Raw genomic sequence first — 22,819 nt, 5'->3', positions numbered from 1 at the left:
CTAGAAGTTAATCATGTAGCCAGTGCTCAGTATTTAGAAGTAAGGAATATGTTTATAATATGCTCAGCATCTTTAGCTTTGAAAAGTGATATCCCAGAAGGTATGATAGATTATCACACTTATACATTTATCAAAGCATCTAAAATAAACTGGATAAAGATAGTCAACCAAATTACTTCCACATATAGATCTATACTAACACAGCAAAATAAGATAACATAATTTGAATTAAGGCAATGTACTCAAAGTTTGGTATTCCAAAATGATGGAATAAAATGTGTTGTAGAATCTTCTTTATCTGAGTTCATCTTGGTGAAGAGTGAACTGCCTCATTCATTTGTCTTTTTCTCCCAGTGGGAAGTGCTTACTGCTCATCATGCATTCAAAAACTTGTCATGTGGGCTAGGAGTTTAAATTGGAAAATACAATATATGTTTTTATTTTTATTTTAAAACTGGATTGTATAGAATCTTTGTAACAGGGGCTTTATTCATTAAAAGCATATGCACTGGGCAGTTATGGGACAGGGATCACACCCACATGATATCTTTCTGCACTCAGTGCAATAATCTGAAAATGCAAAATGAAGGAAATGCATTTGCCCGAAGTCAAATCAAAAAGGAATACATAGATGGTATATCAGAATAGTTGAAAAGTAGTATTACTTCTGCTATTTCACCTCAGGGTCCTGCATTCAGACTGTTGGAATGAATATCCTCTTTCACTGCCAGCTAATTTTGAGGTAGGGAATGTAACTTGTGACTTGCTTATTTCATAATCAAGGTTGGAGGAGTGTGGTCTCATTCCTAATCCCACCATTCCTTGGTGTCAACATAAATTTAAATGCTGTACCCTGGTACCAATTCATCCAATTTTAAACTTTTTGTTTAGGATATAAAGATTCATCAACTAAGTTTCTTAAATTAATAATTGTATTACTTATTAATTATAAAGCGACTCATTTGACAAGCATGAAAATCAGAATGACACAGAATTTGAAGTGTAAAACTATAAATATTTATCTTTTGAAATAACACACAACACCAGGGAAACAAAAAAGGGGAGAAAAAAAGATTTTTTTTCTCTTGCCCCCAAAGTTCATTTCTGAAAACTGGCAAATAATTGTTAGTTCTTGTATGAAAAGGGGATAAGATATGAAATCTTAAAAATGGCTTTCAATTAGTGACCTGGCACGCGCAGATAGGTGTCAGTAAATGCAGGAAGTTGTCTCTGAGACCTAGATGCATTTAATTCAGGAAACACTAGAAGAACTCTTCCAGAGGCTTTTCAAGGGAACAGCTAGATTTGTGTTATCAGACTGAATCCTCAAAAGTTCTTTCTCCGAAATGCAGAAGGCGAGGTTGGCTATCTTGAGGCTGAATGACCCTTCCTCAAAACTGATGATGGCTAGGAAAATATTGGTTTATATGCAGAAGATAGCGTGGGGGTGGGTAAGGAGCAAATGATCGGTGGGGATAGAGCCCAAGGGAGAGAGGAACAATCGGACAAAGGAGTAGATAATATCTGGGTTGGAGGATAAATAGCTATTAATGGGGACTGTTAGTGGTTAACAATGTGTTGTGTGTAATGGCAGGCTACGTGATAACAAGGCCTGGGGTGTCGGGGTTAGGGTAAGGGCATGGGAGAGCTCAAGCCCTAAAATTATTGAACTTGACATTGAGTCCTCGAAAGGTCCCCAAACAGAAAATGAGATGCTGTTCTTCTTGTGCAGAGCTTTGCTGGAGCCCTGCAGCAAGCCTGAGATAGAGCTGTTGGCCAGGGAACAGGATGGTGTGTTAAAATGGCAGGTAATTGGAAGCTCAGGGTCTTTTTGGTGGACAGGTGTTCTGCAAAACGGTCACCCCAGTCTACGCTTTGTTTTCCCAATTTAGAGGAGACCACATTGTGAGCAGCCATATACTCAGTCAAGTGATTTCCAGCAAATACTTCTAGGGAATAGGTGGTGCAATGGTTCAGTGGTTAGCACTGCTTGCCTCACAGCACCAGGGACCCGGATTCAATTCCAGCCTCGGGTGACTGTCGGTGTGGAATTTGCACATTCTCCTCGTGTCTGTGTAGGTTTCCTCTGGGTGCTTCAGTTTCCTCCAACATTCCAAAGAAGTGCAGGTTAGGTGGATTGGCCATGTTAAAAAAAAATTGACCCATAGTGTACAAGTTACTTGGGTTTGCCATGGTAAAAAGCCCATGCAGGACTATAGGGATGAGGTGGGTCTGGGTGGAATGCTCTTCTGAGGTTCATTGCAGACTCAATGGATGGAATATCCTCTTTGTGCACTGTAGGGATTCTGTGATTCTAAGATGATAACTAGCCTAAACTATCGGACTTCCATAAAGCGTCTTTGTGGAAAAAAAGCCCAAATGTGTCCTTTTTATGAACCCTTTTTAACAAAGGACCAGGTACCTCCTCACTCTTCCCAAATGAGCTGGTTCACAACCCTTTTAACACAAATCCTAAAAGAAAATGAAGCATCTTCATAAGAACTAGTAATCCTGACACCTGAAATAGTAATCCAGAGGGCATGAATTCAAATACTACCAAGGCCGCTTGAACATTTGTGTTAAATACAGAAACAAATTTTGGAAATTTTAGAGAATTACACTTGTAAAAGTGACTATCAAAGCTCAGCTTGGCTCACTAACATTATTTTGTGAATGAAACCTGCCATCCTTCCCAATCTGACATATGTAACTGCAGCCCCACACTGCATGGCCAACTTTCTGACTTATGTGACCTGAAAAGCCACTCAATCATAGCACACCAATGATTCAAAGGATCCATTGCCAGACTCTCAGGACAGCTACAGATCAACAACAAAACTGGTCTTGAAAGTGACACCACATCCTTAGAACATCTTTTTAAAAACCTTAAACAAGTTCACAGTAGACCAAATTCCACTAAACAAAAATGCCAATTACTGCACTAAGTAGGCATTCTGAATTAGAGTTCTGATCCACAAAATTCATAAGACATTGCAAATTAAAAAGTTCCACTATGCAGAAGAACAAATTTCTCAAGGTTCACGTATTTGGTGAAAATTCTTCTGCCAATCTGTAATAAAAACATAAAAAAAACTTCTGGAAAAAAGATTCAGACTTCAATGTACACAGTACGCAGAGAAATCTTCCTCAGTTTTCTTCCAAAGTAGAGCTAACTATTGTTGACCTAGCTGTGAAGCAGTTGGTCGTAGTTCTATGCCTCGGGTAAAAATATGGCCCCCTCCCATTTACTAATATACTCCTGATTAGTCATAGTAAATTAATCTAACAGAGATAATATAAGCCATCTGGAATCTGAAGGGTTTGGGCATGCACATACCATCGTATTTGTCACTTGGATTTGGAGAAACTGCAGTGATGGTATTTACTATTCATAACTATTTTTTTACCTCCTCATTTTGTTTTTCTTACCTGTATTTTAGGTATTTCCTCTGAAAATTGAACAGTCAATTTTATGTTATTGAAAGAAACTGTTATTAATCATTGTTAGAAGAATGAAACCAGTTTAAAATCATGTTAAAAGCATGGAACAGTTTCATTCTTACTCAACAATATCGGTAAGCTGAGACTCCCGTTTGTACTAAAATAGCCCTTTAGCCATCTGTTGTAAGAATACTATACATTGTTCAGCTTCAATGAACAATGCATGAAGTTCACCATGGTAAGTTGGACTGGATATGTTTAATAAGCCAGGTGAGGTCTATAAGGGCAGATCTTCCAAGCTCACCCAGAATCTGTAGAATGGTGGGGGAAGATAAAAATGTAGTTTCCCAATGGTGGTTTAAGATTTCACTATGAAGTTCTCAACTGCCTTTCTGGCAGTTCAGCTTTCCGGACCTTTCACTTCTTTTGCGTTCATTAGGCTGCCGTGAATACTTATCAATTTACTAATACTTATTAATGTCACAGCCTGCCTCAAATAGATTCATGGGCAATTTGTTTACCAAAAATAGAAAACAGATGCATTTACAAGCCTGACTATACACTGTGGGATAGAGTTCTTCCACCAAGTCCCATGAGTACAAACCTCTTCCATTTCTTGGCTCCTTCATAACTAAGCCATTTCTTTGTATAAAAGTTTACAATATAAACTGTGAAGCTTGACCAAGTCAACCAGTTCATGAGTCATATGGGGTCTTGTTTGTTGTAATTAAATGCTTACAGTATAAGAGATGAAGCATCTCGATGTTAACCAGCTTGTGAGAAATTTAAGAAATACATTGTCTTTCTTGTATTAATTAAACACTTACAGTGCAAGGGATAAAGGGCTGACCAGGCTTACTAACCTCCCCAAGCAAATGTTTGCCCTCCTGCACCAAATGGTACCCTCAGAAGGTATGACTAATGACCCAAGTACAAAATCTTCAGGCAGATGTTGAACAGTTTTACAGTGTTTCCCAGCCATCCCCTAAGGTCATCATCAAACAAACAATTGATCTTCTGGCAACACACTTCTGTTGCCTGGAGCGCTCAGGAGGAGCACTCCCCTAATTGCAGAACAGCGTCTGTAGAATAATGATTGTTTACTGCACCCTGTACAACCTAGCTCTTGGACCAGGAAGGAAGGGAGTCTGACAGAGATGCTGAGGTTCCAAAATTGTTGATGAGGATGCTGACGCAGGAAGGGTTGTTGTGAGATGAAGCATATGGTCCTAAGAGAGCCTGACAGGGGCTAAATTCGAGTTTGTATTGACAAATGAAGATATTCAGAATTATGAGCAACTCATGTTGCAATGCTGTTCCTGCCCTCAAGGCAGTCCTTGGTTTTTAACTTTAAAACATTAAGCAACTTTGTTTGGCATAAATTGTAACTGTTACCTTTGCACCAATGACCTCCCATTCACTTTTCTGGCCAGACCATCAATATGGAGTTATGCAATATTATATGGGACTGTATGTACATGACTTAACCTTTGTTTGCAAAGGGTATTCATTTGTCATTGAGATGTAGAGGAGATAAACCACACTGACTGACTCCTGACTCCTGAAATCCTAGCACCTGACTTCAGTGTAGCTGTGAGAAAGGGCACAATCATTATTTGCTTGACACAGATAGGCAAGATTAGAACTCAGGGAAAGCACAGGAAAGTTTTAACTTGGTGACACTAGCAGTTGGTGAAAACCTGAAGTTGTGCCTGTAAATAACTACTTGAGTGTAGTTTTCAGAGTCTAACAGAGTGTGAATCCAGAACAAGAGGATGATGGACTTGAACAGGAGCAGTTGTTCGGGCAGCCTGTGTCAGAGGGGCTATTGAGAGAGTGTTTCAAACCAGATCAACAGAACTGAAGAATTATAATCTCTTGTAAAATTTGAGATTTAATAATTCACTATGGCATTGACGTTAGTGATGGAGTTTTTGAGAAATCCATGGGATCTGTACATTTCAGGTGCTGTATGAGGTGTTCAATCGCAGTATGTTAATTCTTGGTGTTAGGAATACATTGTACATGTGTTGCAGATTATAGTACTAATTTACATTATAAAGTATTGTTTTTATTCAAAATTGTGTAATCTTGTGGCTTTATTCTCTTAGACCCCTGGATTTCAACTTTTGTCTACTTTAATAATAAAAGCTTACTGGTCCCTAACTGTACATAAAATAATTTGGTGGTCTTGTCCAGAATCACAGCATAAATCTGGCAGTCTGGCCAGGGTTCATAACAATATACAAACTTTAGATTCAAGTATAGTATATTTCATATTCAGTAACATGTTGGAATCTCATGATGTTACAACACACCCTTCAAATTACACTTTCAATGAAAGAAATAAATGCTCTCAAAGAAATTCATGTTTGAATGCACTGGTTTGTTTCTCAACTGAAAAACTTCATTTTGAACTGTTGTAACATTTAAAAAATTAAATTGCAGCTCATAAAGTTTCCTATAAGGCTCAGGCAATCAGCTACATTGCCTAGATGCAAATTCAAATTGAAAGCGAATAGATCTGTATGATCCAATATCTGAAAAAAAAGATAAATATTTACTTGGACTGTTCAGCTTTAGGGAAAAAAAAACTATAATGTGCTGCACTCAAATGAGTTGATTAGAAAGTCTGTTAATTTTGTGTAGGTTGCCATTGATATACAGCACAGAATCAACCATTCAGCCCAGCCAGTCCATGCTGACATTTTTATCCATATGTGCCTTCTCCTGCCTCACTTCAGCTAAATCTATCAGCTCCCCTAAATGCGGCCATATTATTCACTTCAGCTATTCCTGTGACAGAAAACTCCCCATTCTCCTTGCTCTTCAGGTAAAGATATTTATTTTGAGTCAAAAAATGTGGAGCTGGAAATGCACAGCAGGCCAGACAGCATCCAAGAAGCAGGAAAGTCAACATTTCGGGTCGGAATCCTTCTTCAGTCCTTCTTCCAGCATCTGCAGTCCCTTCTGTCTCCATATTTCTTTTGAATTCTTTACTAAATTTTTGGTGAGTGTTTCTTATCAATGGCCACTTATTATGCTGTTGCTCACAATTTGAAGCATTCTTCCTGTATCCACTCTCTCAAAACCATTCATAATTTTAAACACATCTATTAGATCATCCCTTCATCCCTTTTGCAAAAAGAAATCACGTCTATGATCTTTTCCAATATGTTTATCCTCATATTTCCTGCACTATCCTTGTAAATCTTCTCTACCCTCTTTCCAGTGCCTGTATATCCTTTTTATAATATGGCAGCTAGAGATGCAGCCAGTATTTTAGGTGTCGTCCAGCCAAGTTTCAGTACTGGTTTGGTATTACTTGCTTACATTTCAGTTCTGTCTCTCTAGAAATGAGCCTTGTTTGGTTTGCAGCTTTTTATCAAACTGTAGTGCAATATTTAATGATTAGTATATTTGTACGCCAGGATCTCTTTGTCTACCTCAAGTAGACTCACACTGACCAAGTAATAAATTGCCAAGTAATAAATGACAATAAATTTCCATTTTCTGAAGAAGGGTCTAGGCCCGAAACATCAGCCTTCGTGCTCCTCTGATGCTGTTTGGCCTGCTGTGTTCATCCAGCTCTACACCTTGTTATCTTATAATAAATTGCCTCTATTCTTTCTAAAAAAATGTATTACCTCACATTTATCAGTGTCATTTGCTAATTATTCCTCTATTCTGCAAGTTTATTAATGTCATCCTGTAATTTGTTGCCATCTTTCTCAGTATCTGAAGTCCGCCCCACCCCCTATCTCCTGTAATTTAATGTCATCCACAAATTTAAAAATGTTTATTTTGATTCCGGTCAAGATTCTTGTGGAACGCCATTACCTACCTTTTGCCATTGTGACCAGTTACCTTTTACTTCCACGTTCAGTAGAATGTTCAGTGTAGAAAAAACATGGAATGAACATGGAATTGCACTGTGACACCAGCAAAACTATTGCAAATGTTTTCTGAGAAAGTACGTGGGAAAATTGTAGATTACAAAGGGAATCCACCATAGTATAAGAAAAAATAAAGTCTATACCAAAGAAGTAATAACTCTGAAGACTTCCATTATAAAACTCTGCTCATTCAATGGCAGCTATAAGCTTGCGGTTTAATTCTAAAGTATTGTCGTGGATTGTATCTGCCAAAATAGAATTATACCTGAACAATAAAAAGAGATCACTAAAATATACTTAAAAGCATTTTGCATGCACTGTAACAAAAACCATGCTTTGTTCTTTATTGAAAATGCAATATTTTTGTTCCTGGAAATAATTTATCTAGAAATGAATTTATGAGACAAATTTTGATTTACAGGTACAATGATAAATTGATCATGGAGATTGATGAGGAAATCATCTCACACAGTAATGAAAGCAGATAAATGATTTCAGCATGAAAAACATTTACTGGGGCCTGGACAATTGATCTCCTTTGATGAATGTGAAGTTGTGTGAACTTAGAAGTGGTTAAAATCAGTTTCATTTGGAATATAAACAATAGTTTACTTAATTAAATGTATTGATGAATTTTAGATATTCCAATTGAACTGTTTCTATACTAATTAACAATGAGGATTGGCAGGGCTACAAATCTAAAAGAAGTTTTTGGTCATTATCTAGAAATAAATATTCATTATTGTGCGTTCCAAACATTTTACAATGATGCATATACATCTGAAATTTCATTAAGTATCAGTTCTGCCCTTTGAGCTACTAATTGTGTAAAGGAAATCATTCAAGTATGATATAAATTTTTTGTAATGTAAATCTTGTATTATTTCAGTGATGCAACAGAGTACCTTTCCCCACGGTGATTTCGCAACATGACTTTCCTTATTCCCAGAATACACAATGAGTTCATCAGTACAAGAGTCAAGAGCATAAAGAAATATGACATGTAGATTGCCTCATTATCCATCAACCTAGTTATCCTTTACAGTCATGCCGTAGTGAAATCTCATCATATTTATAATAAGAAATGTTAAATGGTATTAAATACAAATACAAACTACCATAACTTGCTTAGCCTACACATCCTCCATAAATTTTGAATAAAGTAAGATGGCTGCTGATTTTTTTTTCCAGAACTGCGAACAATGGTGTGCTCTAATCTACCAATTCAAAAAATATTTAATTCTGTATACCTGCTCGGTATTTTGTTCTGCACAGTAAATTACACATTTCCCCTCTCCCTTTCCATTTTCAACACACACAGACACAAAACATAATTAATTAGCACTTGGTTTGGAAATTGACTGAGTCATGCAACTCTGAGTAATGGCCAGCCCACTTTAGGGAGACTGATTTGCAGCAATTCCTATCTTAATATTCTGGATATAGGCAAATTTATAACTGATGTATTGTCAAAATTAAAAAAAGCAACAAACTTATTTTGCTGTCTTTATATTTGAAGAGTATAATAATCACCTCAAAACTTGAATCTGAAATAAGCTCGTAAACTCCTGATGAAACTCAATTATGATTTCCTCTCCACTATATGATAAAAGAAGCAGTCATCCTTCCCTTTTCATTGAAATTTATTGTTCCTCGCAGTGTTGGGATGGTTAACTCACACTAGAGGCCTCCTGATTCCCAGTACTTTATTTCTATCATTGAATACCTTCAGCTTGTCCTATTGCATATTAATTCTGGAGGGAAAAAAATCAGATCTGCTATATTTGATTATACATGGAAATCATTTTTTATTTAATAAGGTTTACGTGACAACAGCTAGCTCATCTTAGAATGTTAATTCATTTTCTATACTTCAAGTAGGTGTCTTTATCTGTAAGTATAGCAGCATGAATATTTGTCTGTGTACACATTTGTCCAACTCTACCCCGATGCTTTCTCTTCTCTCACCCACCACAATAGCAGTGAAATGCTCGAAAAATAATTTTGCAGTTTGACTGCCTCCGTTTGTTGATACTATTTCAGTCAACTTTTCTCTTCTCATCACTCTACCTCCTCTCCACAATTTTTAAAATTGTCACTTATTTACCATATTCATGGTTAGCCAGCAAAAGGAGACCTCTTTAATATTTGGTTTGAATTATTATATCTATTTTCATATTCATACTGATAATCTTATAGATCACAAAACATTTGTATACAGTTATTCAGTGGAGAAATGTAATGCTTTACTGTCATCTAAAAATGAAATGAGCCATGAATGATGGATTAAGAAAATAATTTCTATTTTTATGAATTTAGATTAGAAATAATTTAGAGAAGCAAAATAGTACACCCACTTCGACTGGACAGTAGTTAGAGGCAAGATGCTGGCTTTTATTAGACTAATATACCTATATAGTACAAGCTAGCATTTAAAACTTGACATGGCTGAGACAAATAAAAACTATTTTACATCCCCAAAAGGCAATTGATCACACATTTTATAGTCATTTATGTAACTGCAGCAGCACTTGCAATTATATTAATGGCGTGATGTGATACAGCCATATGTATGCTCAACAGTAAATGTATTTAATGTATTGTCAGAAATGTAATTTAATGGTTATGTTTATGAAAGTGAACACTAACATGGAATAAAATGTAGACGATGGGAAGTAAATTGAACAGTTTCCAGAAATTGTTTTGATTTGAGGGAACAAATAAGTTTTTTTTTTTTCCTTTTTTATTAATGAATAATTTTCATTTATGGCATGTGCCATTTTTTTGCACAGACCACGCTGTTCAATTACCCAGCTTGCTTTTCTGAGCTGGAATGCTATACTTCAAAGGGAAGTAGAGATTTCATGTCTAGTCGTCTTGATTCATTTGCTGACGTCTGCGCTTGGTCTAATTGCAGTGTTCAGTTGCTGGTAATCCAACATAATTTAGTAATAAAACAAACTGTATTAAAGACTATCTTCAGTATACTTTTGTTTTGCAATTGCAGTTTGAAAAGGTGGTATGGCAGATCTAAATCCCTATGGTGAAATATATCTCAGGAGCATTGAAGAAAGTAGAAAGTTCAGTTAAAACTATATTACATTAAGGCTCTACAGCTGTAGGTAAAGTTCTCAGTTGGTGTATAGTCGCATAGTGAAATACAATCCCCAATCTAACAGTTGTAATTTATTAACTTTATAAAACTGGTTAACAATGGTATTTTATCAAAAATTCAAATGGAAATAGTCTTATAAAAGGTAAAAGCAAAGTTTTAAGATGGAATTATTAGCGTAAGGGGAATACCTTGTAGCTTTTTCCTCGACAGCAAAAGTCCCATTCACATTAGATTGTTTAATTATAACTCAACCCCTGTGAGTAAATGGTATAACACTTCTATGGCATTTTATTTTTAATTTCACTGATGGTAAGAAATCACAGAATTAGTACATAATGATTTCTTTTAGAATTTATATCTTTTAATGAAGGCATGACAGTAAACAGGATTAATATTCTGTGAAATGGCTAGTCGACAGAGTGAGCAAGGGGAAGCACTCTCCCTCCACATATTTCATAATATGCAACTGAATAAAAGCATTGTGTCCACCATGAGATAATGTGATTGTGAAACCTTAACTCAGCATGAAACATGCATAGACTGCTTGCCTTGCCACCATGGTGTAAAAAATGGATTGATATATTCCATGAATAAGAGTCAGTGATACAGTATGAAAATCTCTTTTGCAGATATTTTTAAATGAAAAAATTCTACACTAAGGTTATGAGTTTATTTATTTCTTGGCAAGAGAAAATACTGTTTATATCTAAAATAGAAATTAGTTTTCATGTATTCAAGAATATAAACTATCAACGTGAAACATTAATTTATTGCATAATTTTTCCTCACCTCTGCCCCACCCCCCATAAAGCAAATGTTAGGTGCACCACTTGATGTATTAAATTACATTTTTAAACAAAGAATATATTTAACAAGTATCATACAATTAAATCTTTACATAAGACAATTTTTTCAGCTCCAAATCACTATTTTGTGAAATATAGGGATCACATTAATATGAAGCATTATTTTGTATCAGGTGGTAATTTTTTATGAACTGCGTGAGACTTAATGCAGTTTTGTTTTTAAAGCAGTAGGTTTGGAAATTTTAATTTAAAATGGTGCAATGCTTTGATTAAGCAGTGACAAATTATCATTTCCCAAGCATTTAATGAAATAGAAAATGATTTTTAGGAATGGAAAATGTTTGCCTAGTAATCTGTTATGTTGTTCTTTACACTGTGGCTTACTTAGTCCCTCTGATTTTGTGGCACCAGAAAATTCAGATTTTCTGATACACACTAAAACAAGGTAATTATAGTTTACAGTTTTGATAGAAATAAACACCTAAAACCTAATAGACAAGTAGCTTTCTAGCAATTGGAATTTTTGTCTTGTCGACCATTTCTTTAAATATGGATATGTTGAACTTAAATGTTGTCTTTTCTTTTTTAAAATTTTGTCTTTATTCAACATGCAAAATAAAGAATTTTTAAAAATTGCTCTTGACACAAAGGCAAAAGAGGCAACAATTAAAAAAAAAACACTGCTTTGTTTTAATCAAATCTTTTCAACTCTGCTTTGGGAGTGTATTATATTTTGGTTGACTGCTGGCCTTTTCATTATTGCGATAAATATTCACTTCCATAGGTGGGGTGTAGACTGTCTACAGAAAATCACTATATGTTGGGCTTTCACAGCCCTACATGCATCATGTACTTTTCTAAGCAATTTGTTTTCCTTTTTCAGATTAACATTCCTGGGCCTGGCAGTAATGAGAGACTTGGCCATGTTTCCCAGGATCCCCACAACCAAGAGTGAGTATCACTTACATCAATGATTCTTCATTGTTACCAGTTCTGAGATATATTTATTATCCTTCCTGCTTTGACGCCAATGTGTCAGAGAACCATGGTTAAGTGTGACTGTTTTGTTTTAAGCCAAATAGTACCTCTTTGAAAGAGAACCACCTGCCTAGCTGTCTGTATATGGTTAACAAGGTGTAGAGCTGGATGAACACAGCAGGCCAAGCAGCATCAGAGGAGCAGGAAAGCTGACGTTTTGGGCCTAGACCCTTCTTCAGAAAAAATATGGTTATTTGGTTTCAAATTATGAACTTCTGGCTTTATTGAACACGTTAATGCTGAATCAATCAACAAAGAAGGCAGCTTTCTTTGCAAAATATATGATCAGCTCAAACCATAGAATCAGTACTAGCTCCCTTAAGCATTGAAGTCATTGGTTAAATTTACTAATCCCAAGACTCCAATGGAGAAGCAAACAGAATGCATGTTGACTCACGCATATGAAGCACTTTGGTAGGCTCAAATCCTCATTATGATAATGGGATTGATAATTATACCCTGCCGCTTTTATTGAATAGAGCAGATTAAGGCATGTAAAGCCGATATTAACATGGGGCAACTGGATATGACCATTCGTTAGTCTAAATATAGCATTTTCTGATATGGAGTAGAATTTCCACTGGCGTTCCCCAATCTTAAGATCATCAGAAAAAGCCACTTCTTTGGGTTTTCAACCAATCCACTTTGAAGTTGTAAAAATTAATAGGAAGAATCCCTGCCACATTTATGATGATTTTTAAGTTGTTGCATATTTTTGTTGTACAAAGATTCATTCTCCTGGCAACTAAAACATAAAATAGCTCTTTTGGTGTTCTATGAAGCTACTTAGCGTGCATTTTTTAAACAACCACCTTGGCAATGGAAATTTTCAAGCTGAATTCTTGTTTACACTCAAATCAAAGTCATAAAAGAGTTAGTGAGGACTCTTAAATATCCCATAAAATGTACCATTAAATAACCGAAAACAACAGTATAGCCTGTAGTGGTTATTTAATGGCCAAAATGCACGTACTGGACTACCATGTGATAGCACATGCTCATAAAGATGGTGTTATTAAAATCTATCCCTTTACTCCCAAAGCCTTTGCTTTTGCCCTGCAGCCTGGAAAAATCACAATCAGGTACAAAATACTGTGACCAAGAACTATTTGTGTCATGCTCCTGCATATGCAGGGCTGCAGTTCTTTTTGTTTTAAATCAACTGTTAAGATATTAATTGACGAGTCCAGTACACCTTGGCTTCTTATCAACTTTAAAAGCAATTTATAATTAGCTTTCAGTCGATCCAACAAAACAGAACAGATTTTGTAAAGGAATTTCAATACTTTGATTAGCATGCTTACAGACATTTTTTTTTCTTGTAAAAACATATTTGTATGTATGATAGCGAAGGAACTTGACATCCACTTCCCCTTAGTTTAATTGGAACTGAAAATGGTTTGCCTGGGATGTTTCTAAAGTTGATCTCTTAAAAGTTAGAAAGTAGATTGCCAAAAAAGCATTATATTTTAGTTTCTACTTACAGCATGGTATTACTATAATGTGATTATGTTTAAATGGTTTGCAAAGTAAACATGAGGAAAGTAATTTTATAAAAATAAATCTGATCAAGCTTTAATTAAGGTGTATTAGCTCAATTAGATAGTGTGTGCTGCTTTTTAAACCCAACAATGTGGGTTTAGTTTTTGTACGAGCAGAGGTGTTTGGGCATCTCCTTGTCTACTTGCTCCATTGTAATATAATAGTTTAATTGAGCTATCTTGAGAACTCAAGCTTGGCATTTAAAAATGCAAATATCCTATGTTTAGTTAATTAAAAACTGGCAAAGAACAGTTTGACTGCTTAAGAAAAATTGTGATTCATAGGATGCCCATTGCCCATTTACCTCCGGTTTTATCATTTTGAACTGTTCCTCTTCCAACCAATGAAAAGTCTTCACAAAGTTGATGTGCCACTCCTTTTGCTATGAAATAAAATTGTTCTCTTTGACAACGTACTGCTTAGTGATGGGAGCTGATTTTGACGGATGTATTAAGACCATAATACTGGAGCACCAATAGGCCATTCAAACCATTGAGTCTGCTCCACAATTCAGTGAGATCATGGTTGATCTGATAATTCTAACATTTTCCTGCCTCTTCCCTATAACTCTTAATTCCCATACTGACTAAAAATGTCTATCTCAGCCTGGAACATAATTAATGACCAAGCCTCAACAGCCCTCTGCAGAAAAGAATTCCGCAAATTCATTACTCCCTAAAGAAGAAATTCCTCTGCCTTAAGTCAGCGAACCCTTATTCTAAGATTATGCTGTCTGGTCCTAGACTCTGTCACAAGGGTAAACAGTCCTTCTGCATCTATCCTGTCAAGTCTCGAAGAACCTTATATGTTTCAATAAGGCCACCTCTTATTCTTCTATTTTTCAACGAGTACAGGCCCAATCTACTCAATCTCTCCCCATAAGACAGTCCTCCACAGCTGAATTAAAACGAAAAGAACTGCAGATGCTGTAAATCAGGAACAAAAATAAAGTTGCTGGAAAAGCCCAGCAGGTCTGGCAGCATCAGTGAAGGGAAAAACAGAGTTAACGTTTCGGGTCTGGAGTTCTGTGGAAGGGTCACTGGACCCGAAACTTTAACTCTGTTTTTCCCTTCACAGATACTGCCAGATCCGCTGGGCTTTTCCAGCAACTTTGTTCTTTTTCCTCCACTGCTGAAATCAACCTCGTGAGCCTTCTCTGAACTTCTCCAATGACAATATATTTTTACTTCAATAAGGGATCCAAAACTGTTTGCGGTATTCCAGCTATGGCCTGTTTAATGCCTTGTATAGTTGTAGCAAAACCTCCCTATGTTTCTACTGCATTCCATTTGAAATAAAGGCCAATATTCCATTTGCCTCTCTATTACCTGCTGAATGTAGATGCTAGCTTATCATGATTCATGTACAAGGACTGCCAAATCCCTCTGTTCGGAGCTTTCTGCAGTCTTTTCTTCCATTTAAATAATACGTAGCTCCTATATTTTTCCTGTCAGAGTGCATAACCTCACATTTTCCCACATTATATTTCATCTGCCATACTTTTGCCCACTAGCTTAACCTGTGTATGTCTCTCTGCAGGCTCTTTGTATTATCCTCACCATTTGCTTTCCCACCTTTTTTTTGTGTCCTCTGCACACTTGGTTATAGCACATTCACTTTCCTCATCTAATTCATTAATATATATTGTAAATCATAGTGGTTCCAGCACTAACACTGAGGCATTCCATTAGTTATAGGCTGCCATTTTAAAAATGCACCCGATATCAACTCTCCATCTTGTATTACTTCGCCAATCCTCTATCCATACCAGTATACTATTTCTAACACCATGGGCTCTTTTTTTTATCATTAAGTAGCCTAATGTATGGTACCTTGTGAAACACCTCCTGAAAATCCAAATACATTACATCCACTGCTATCCTGCTTGTTACCTCTTCAAAGAATTATAGAAAATTTGTCAGGCATGATTTCCCCTCGGTAAAGCCATGCTGACTTGGCTTCATCATTTTCTGTACTTCTAATTGCTCTGCTAATACATCTGTTATAATAAACTCTAGCATTTTCCCAATAACAAACATTGGCCCACCTGGCCTATAATTATTTGCTAAACAAAAAACCGAAAGAACTGCGGATGCTGGAAATCTGAAACAAAAACAGAAATTGATGGGAAATCTCAGCAGGTCTGGCAGCATCTTGGAGAGAAATCAGAGTTAATGTTTAAGGTCCAGAACACTGAAGAAGCGTCACCAAATCTGAAACGTTAATTATGATTTCTCTCCACAGATGCTGCCAGATGTGCTGAGATTTTCTGGCAATTTCTATTTTTGTTTGCCATGGTTATCTGCTTTTGGTCTTCTCTTTTTAAATATAGGTGTCATACTGGCAGGTTTCCAACTCTCTGAGAATTTTCCAGAGTCAAAGGATTTCTGAAAAATTACTATTACTATCACTGAAGATACTTTGTTTAATATCCTGGGATGCATCTTTGGCCCCATTAGTTTCCCTAGCATGTTTTCCCCAGTGACAGTTATTGTATTTATTTCTTATGCTCCATTTGCCTCTTGATTATTTAGTAACTTTTGCATGCTATTAGTGTCTTCTACCATGAAGACTGATGCAAAAGTATTTACTTAACTTCTCTGTCATTTCCTGGTTCCCCATCATTATTTCCCAAGCCTATTTCTCTATCAAGTCTATGTTCACTTTGTCTTCTGTAATTTTTTATATATTTAAAGGTGTCCAGCTCGAAATTACTTGTAAGAGTACCCTTGAAGCTGATTTTCTTTTTTGTTTTGGTGGTTTTTGAATTCTTTGTTAGTTTTTGTAACTTTACCAATCCTCTGGCATATCACTAATCTTTGTCACTTTTTATGTTTTTACTTTCAATTTGATGCTATCCTTAACTTCCTTGGTTAGCATGCATGCCTTATTTCCTTCCTAGAATCCTTTTTCCTCACTGAACTATATCCTTGCTCTGAGGTATGAACTATTTTCTGAAATGTCTGTCATTATCTCTCAAACATCTTTGCTGCTAAAATCCTTTCCAAATTCATCCCAGTTAACTCTGACTCGTTGCTTTGTAATTAACCTAGTGTTTGCTTAGCACAGTTGTTTCCAAACCGAGTTCCTCCATCTCAAGTTGAAAGCTAAATTCTATCATCTTATGATCACAGTTTCCAAGGAGATCTTTTGCTGTCACATCATCTTCCTCAATACACATAACCAGATCCAAAATAGCCTGATCAATGGTTCAATCCACAATATATTGTTATTTGAAACTGTCCCAAATAGACACTGTGAATTCTTTGTCATGGCTTCCTTTGCCAACCTGTCTATCCCAATTTAAATGAAGAAAATCAGTGGATGTACTCAAACTTACAGAATGTATTTGATAAAGTCCCACATTAATGGTTATTGTGAAAAGTAAAAACTCATGGTGTAAGGGGTAGCATATTAGCACAGATATAAGATTTTGCTAACAAATGGGAAGCAGAGTGTAGGCATTAATGGGTCTTTTTCAGGTTGGCAGTTTGTAATAATTTGCGTGTCATAAGGATTGATGCTGGGATCTCAACTATTTAAAATTTATACAATGACTTGGATGAAGGGACAGCAGGTATCGTTGTCAAAGTTGCTGATGACACAATGATAGGTAAGATTGCAAGTTGTGAAGAGTATGTGAGGAGGCTACAAAAAGATGTAGACAGGTTAAGTGAATACCAAAGATGTGACAAATGGAGCAGTGTTTGAAATTTATGAAAATATAAGTGTGTCCATTTTTCATAAAGAATTTTAAAAAAACATTTTATATAAATGATGAGAGATTGCAGATGTCTGAGATGCAGCAGGATCTGTACGTCTTAACACTACAAAAGGTTTATATGCAGGCACAGTAAGTAATTAATAAAACTAATAGACTTATAGGTTATTGTAAGGGGAATTTAATACAAAGTGGGGAGCTTATTCTTCAGTTATAGAGCGCAATGATGAGACTGCATCTGGAGTATGATGTGTAGTAACTAGGCTGGGTGGTCTTACTGGGATTTTAAAAATGTGAGCTTCAGTTGCTGGGCTAGCATTTGTCACCTATCCTTAGCTGTCCTCGAGAACATGCCTTCTTGAAGCACTGTATTCCTTGTGCTGTAGGCAGATCCACAATGCCTTTAGGGACTGGATTCCCGAATTTTAACCCAGCAACAGTGAAGGAACAGTGATATATTTTCAAGTCAGGATGGTAAGTGCCTTGGAGGGTAACTTGTTGATGGTGGTGTTCCCATGTATTTGGTGCCCTAGTCCTTCTAGGTGGAACTGATTTAGGTTTGGAAGGTGCTGTCTAAGGAGCCTTGATGAATTTTGCAGGATATCTTGTACATGGCACACACTGGTGCTACTGTACACAGAGGAGGAGAAGGGAGTAGATGTTTGTGGATCTGTGGATGTGCTAATCAAGCAAGCTGCTTTGGCCTGGATGGTGTTGAACTTCTTGAAAGTTGTAACTGCACTCATCCAGACTTGTGAGAAATATTCTGTCACGTTCATGAAATGTATATGAAATGGAAATGTATATGTGAAACAGGTCAGAAATGAATGGGACATTATATAGGAATAAGATATTAATAGCTTGCAAGTATAATATAGAAGCTTAACATATGAATATTTAAACTATTTATCTAGAATTGTTCTGTCCACTATCTTGCAAGAGGTGCTAACCTTTTTTTTTATCATTTTAAGTAATCATCTTAAGTAACAGGAAAGGAATTTCTGGTGAAAGCTTAAGCAGTTCGTTCATTATTATCCCCCAGCAAAATTTCAAGGCTCAAATGTGTGTTCTATTTCAAACATATTTACTTATATTAATGCATTACAATATTAATTTGAATTTGAGATTACCTTTTGTAAAATGAGCTCTCGTCTGACTCAAAATATCTATGTTTACTTAATTCCATTACTTTCTAGTTTTGAAGCAATATATGTGGCAAGTTTTTATATGGTGAGAAAAGACAATATAGTAACTATCAACATTAAGACTTCTATATAATATTCCATCTTGGCTCTGCAGATTCACCACTCTTTTCCAAGTTTTAAAGAACCAGCTAAAATAAGTATCTAATGTCAGTTTGGACCACCAATATGTTAACCTCACAATTAATTATCAAATCTAATTCTAAGTAGAAAATAGTTATCTCCTCTCTTAATGTTGTTGGATAATTCTGGTATTTGACTTTTTTTTACAGTTTTAAAATTTGTTTGCTCATCTTTCTCAAGATGCAATATATTTATCTATAGTCATTTCGTAGTACAGAACTTGCATATTGCTGTAAAATGACACACTTTGCCAAAACTTTTTTGCCTTATCAGGATAAAATGCAGAAAATGCCAGCGTGGGGAGAACAACATTTATACCATATGAGAGAAGGGTGCTGATTGGTTGGCAAGTGGACTCTGATTGGTAGAAAGATTACCATAGAGACTGCATCAGTTAGATAATGAATGATAGTTAACTGCCAAGGTTTGTCTAAATTTTAAACCAGACGAGTTGGCCTCTTTCAGAGTGAACTTGCCAACCAATCCGTACTCTCCTCTCAAAGAATAAATGCTGTTTTCCCTTTACATTAGTATTTCTTACAAATTGTCTTGACAGATGCAAAATGAAAAGCTTTCACAAAATGTCTCCTTTCAGCGATACCTATGTTTATATGTAGCTGGCATAATAGACCTCTAAAACTTCAAATTTAATCTAACTCCAAACTTCTCAAATGTTTGAAATTGGTAGCTTTAAACATCACCTTTGACACTTCTCCTTTTGATTCCTGTTGCCTTGAATCCTGGTCCTAATTAACCAGGTTATTTTCAGAAATGTTAGTACTTTGGAAGGAAATCTTTCAAGTGATTATAGCCTAACAATTGTCTATGGGAGAACTTAGGAAACAATTAATAAAATTTATTGTTATCTAAATATGTAATAAAGTACTGTTTAATTTTAAACTTACCCAACCTTAAAGATAGTTGGCATGTGCTGAAGATGCAAGCTCATCGATGTGTAACAATAAATGTCTCTGAAATGCAGTGGTCTATTTCAATTAACCAGGTGTGTGCAGTGATTTACACAGTACATGTAATGACTGAATAGTCATCTTAGCAGTGACAAGTATAAACCAACACTTTTAAAAGAATGTCGTAATATCTAGTCTTCTCTGCTGTGGTTTCATCGGTTTGGTAATGTGCATTTTAAATTAGCTGCGCAGTTTTTATCTCCTTGTGACAGACTGTAATCCTGGCTGACTTTTTCATTCTAACAGCCAACTGGTTGTCATGGATCTCTTCCTCGCTCACAACTTTGGTCCTGTTTTGACACTTCAAGGCCTGTTTTGCTATTGTGCAGCTGATGTCCTGTCCATGTGTATATATTCCATATTGACAATGAGTGTTAATGCCAAACCCCAGCAACCATAGTCGCATCTGTTTGTCTCCCAAGCATAAGCTTGCATCTGGGGCTACTTGAGAACAGCTTTTTACCAGAGGATACCTTTTAACTTGACTTGATATGCTGACATACTGCTGTTTGAAATTCCTTACAAGAGGAGGACATGTTACCTTTGTGTTACATTAAATGTTATCCTATTTGGCATTGCTTTGTTCAGTCCCGTAAGCAGTGCATCAAAAATCAAGGTTTTAGGCAATATAGTTGAAAGGTCTTTTTTTTTATTTTTATCTGTAATCTTGCCTACTGCCTCTTTTGACATGTTTGAAAAGTATTTATAAATGATGCCTTAGAGCAGACAACAAATAAATCTGGGGAGGAAGGGTTAAAAATTACCTTTAATAATGTTTCTTTGCAGAAATGTATTGCTGATTATAACCTGACCAATTAAAGGTCAGATTGGACTCAATGCACGGCACACCACTGTAAAAAACATCTGCATTAACTGCCTCAATTTTCATTTTAATTTGAATATTAATCTTTCAGCTTTGTTTGATCAAATAAAATTTAGTGGTTTGCAAACAAATGACAAGAGAGACGAAATGTGGTTTTACTTTAGTGTGTATTGGTGTATATTATTTTCTTTGTAAAAGGGAACTCTTAAGAATTCTTCCAGTAAAAAAAATCAATTAATCTAATACTTTCAATGAAATTATTCCCTGAATAAAATTTCATCTGCAAACTCCTATAGTGATGTTATCAAGAGGGGTTCACTATTAATACATATACTGTAATAACTGAAGGCTAGATTTTTAGATTGTTTTGTAATAAGGATATTCAGATGTTATTTATTTTAACATAAAATAATGATAGGTTTTGAATCCTCAGAAATGTAGAACTTTCTTAAAAACAGCTTTTTTGTTTATGTTCATTGCAGGACAGAAATTTGTTTGTGTAGTTACTGCTTTTATTGTTATCAATGAATAATGTCAAGCAAACTATGTAGTTGATGGCCCACGGTGCTGCCTGCCCACAGGGAACTGACATGAATCTGTGTATGCAAAGAAATTTCTCTCCTATTTACCTAGTGCCCAATCCAAATGCTAGTAAAACAGAGATGGGAAAGAAACAATTTAGCTTTTGCTAACTGACAGAAGGTGGAATTTTTTCATTTTCATTTACTTTTTTGTCCAGTGAGATTTATGGTGCTTGATCTGCATGGCTCAGAGTGACTTTCTCGTGCTATCTTCTACTCTCCACCTCAATAATTTATAACCAGTCTCTTGGGCGACTGTTTCAAGTAATCACATAGCCACTTCCGGGAACTTCCAGCCTTCGCATTGCTGCCATTCTATTTAAAGCTCAGCTGCACAGCCCTTTATATGCTGCAAGCTGGACGTAAACTGCTCAAATTCTGGTGCTTGCACCTCTTCATTCAGGATATGGCCCAGAGAAAAAGAGAGCTCACTGCCCACTTTACAATAGGGAACTGGAGTTCTTGATAGATGGGGTGGTTAGAGGGGCAGTCCTTTAATTAGCTGACCATCTCAGTAGGCCACATCACAAGACCAAGCCAACTTGGATGCAGATTGCAGCTGGGGTCAGTGCTGTGCCCTAAGTGAAAAGGAACAGTGCAGGAGGAAAGTTACTGTCTTCTACATACTGCAAGGGCAAGTGCTACCATCTTTCTCTGCTACCTCAAGCTTACAGTGTCAACACTGTCTAAACTTGCCACTGCACATACATCTTACCAAGACTCATCGCCTACACGTATTACCATTGAATGTATCATGTCCAGTCAATGGCTGTCACCAGCCTCATCCTTCCAAAATACCAACTCTTCCTGTCCTGTGTGCTTCCTACATACTCATTGATGACACTTCTCCTGCTTGTGTATCATCATTAAGTGCTGTTCTACCCATTGCCATCGTGCTCAATCATTCCCTTTGAATCTGTACAAGAAAAACTGGCCCAACGGCCAACTGGAATCCGACGAGCCCACTGACTAACTGTGGGAGTACCCCATGAGTAACTGTAGTTTCCCGTTATCCAACTGAAGACCGCTCTCCTTTGACTGTCACAGGTGACCATTTGCTCGAAGCACATGAAGGTACAATATTAACATAACACTGTGCTGCCACACAGTGACATATGCACCCCCTTAACTGTTCAGTGCTTCTCACCATTTCTAGATGCATATTTCTCTTGTGCTAAAATGCAATGCAAGTCACAGGCAGGAATCATATAACTAAACATTAAAACCCCTGCACACTAAGAACGCAGTGTGAATTATACAGAGGCTGGCAGCTTCCAAGTAACCACAAAATGAGTGGGCAGTAAGAATGCAAGCAAAGAGTCACAGATGCACCCTGTGTACATGTGTATGTCCCTGCATGCAAAGTGACTTGGCAGAAACATGTGCATCATTGGTATACATGGACACAAAGTGTTGGAAGGCTGCAGTGGCGTGAGAGTCACTCCAAGAGCAGGCATGCTGATGTGGTTACACTGGTGATGCACCTTACATGGATGAGGGGTCTAAGAGAATGGCAGCCAAGGAACGTGCAGAGACATTGTTCCAAAGAAGCATTTAGATGAT

At 36.4% G+C, this 22,819-nt stretch overlaps 1 protein-coding gene across 7 annotated transcripts in view; it reads left to right on the top strand.

Annotated features, from left to right (window-relative positions):
* LOC109917304 (G patch domain-containing protein 2-like) overlaps positions 1–22,819 on the top strand; it is a 163,307-nt gene that overhangs the window by 95,729 nt on the left and 44,759 nt on the right. For 6 of the 7 annotated variants that reach the window (XR_007262892.1, XM_048601125.1, XM_048601124.1 and 3 more), the window contains exon 2: positions 12,142–12,209. Coding sequence is in view for 6 of the 7 variants with exons in the window: in XM_048601125.1 (XP_048457082.1) it covers positions 12,142–12,209 (68 nt within the window). In the remaining variant the exon portion in view is untranslated. Of the gene's footprint in view, positions 1–3,320; positions 3,379–12,141; positions 12,210–22,819 lie in introns of those variants that run through there. The other variant, XM_048601123.1, reaches the window with a different exon arrangement.

Source organism: Rhincodon typus, chromosome 9, assembly GCF_021869965.1.
Source record: "Rhincodon typus isolate 14 chromosome 9, sRhiTyp1.1, whole genome shotgun sequence".
NCBI lineage: Eukaryota > Metazoa > Chordata > Chondrichthyes > Orectolobiformes > Rhincodontidae > Rhincodon > Rhincodon typus.
Note: the sequence above shows the minus strand (reverse complement) of the source record. Positions and strands in the feature narration are given on the sequence as shown.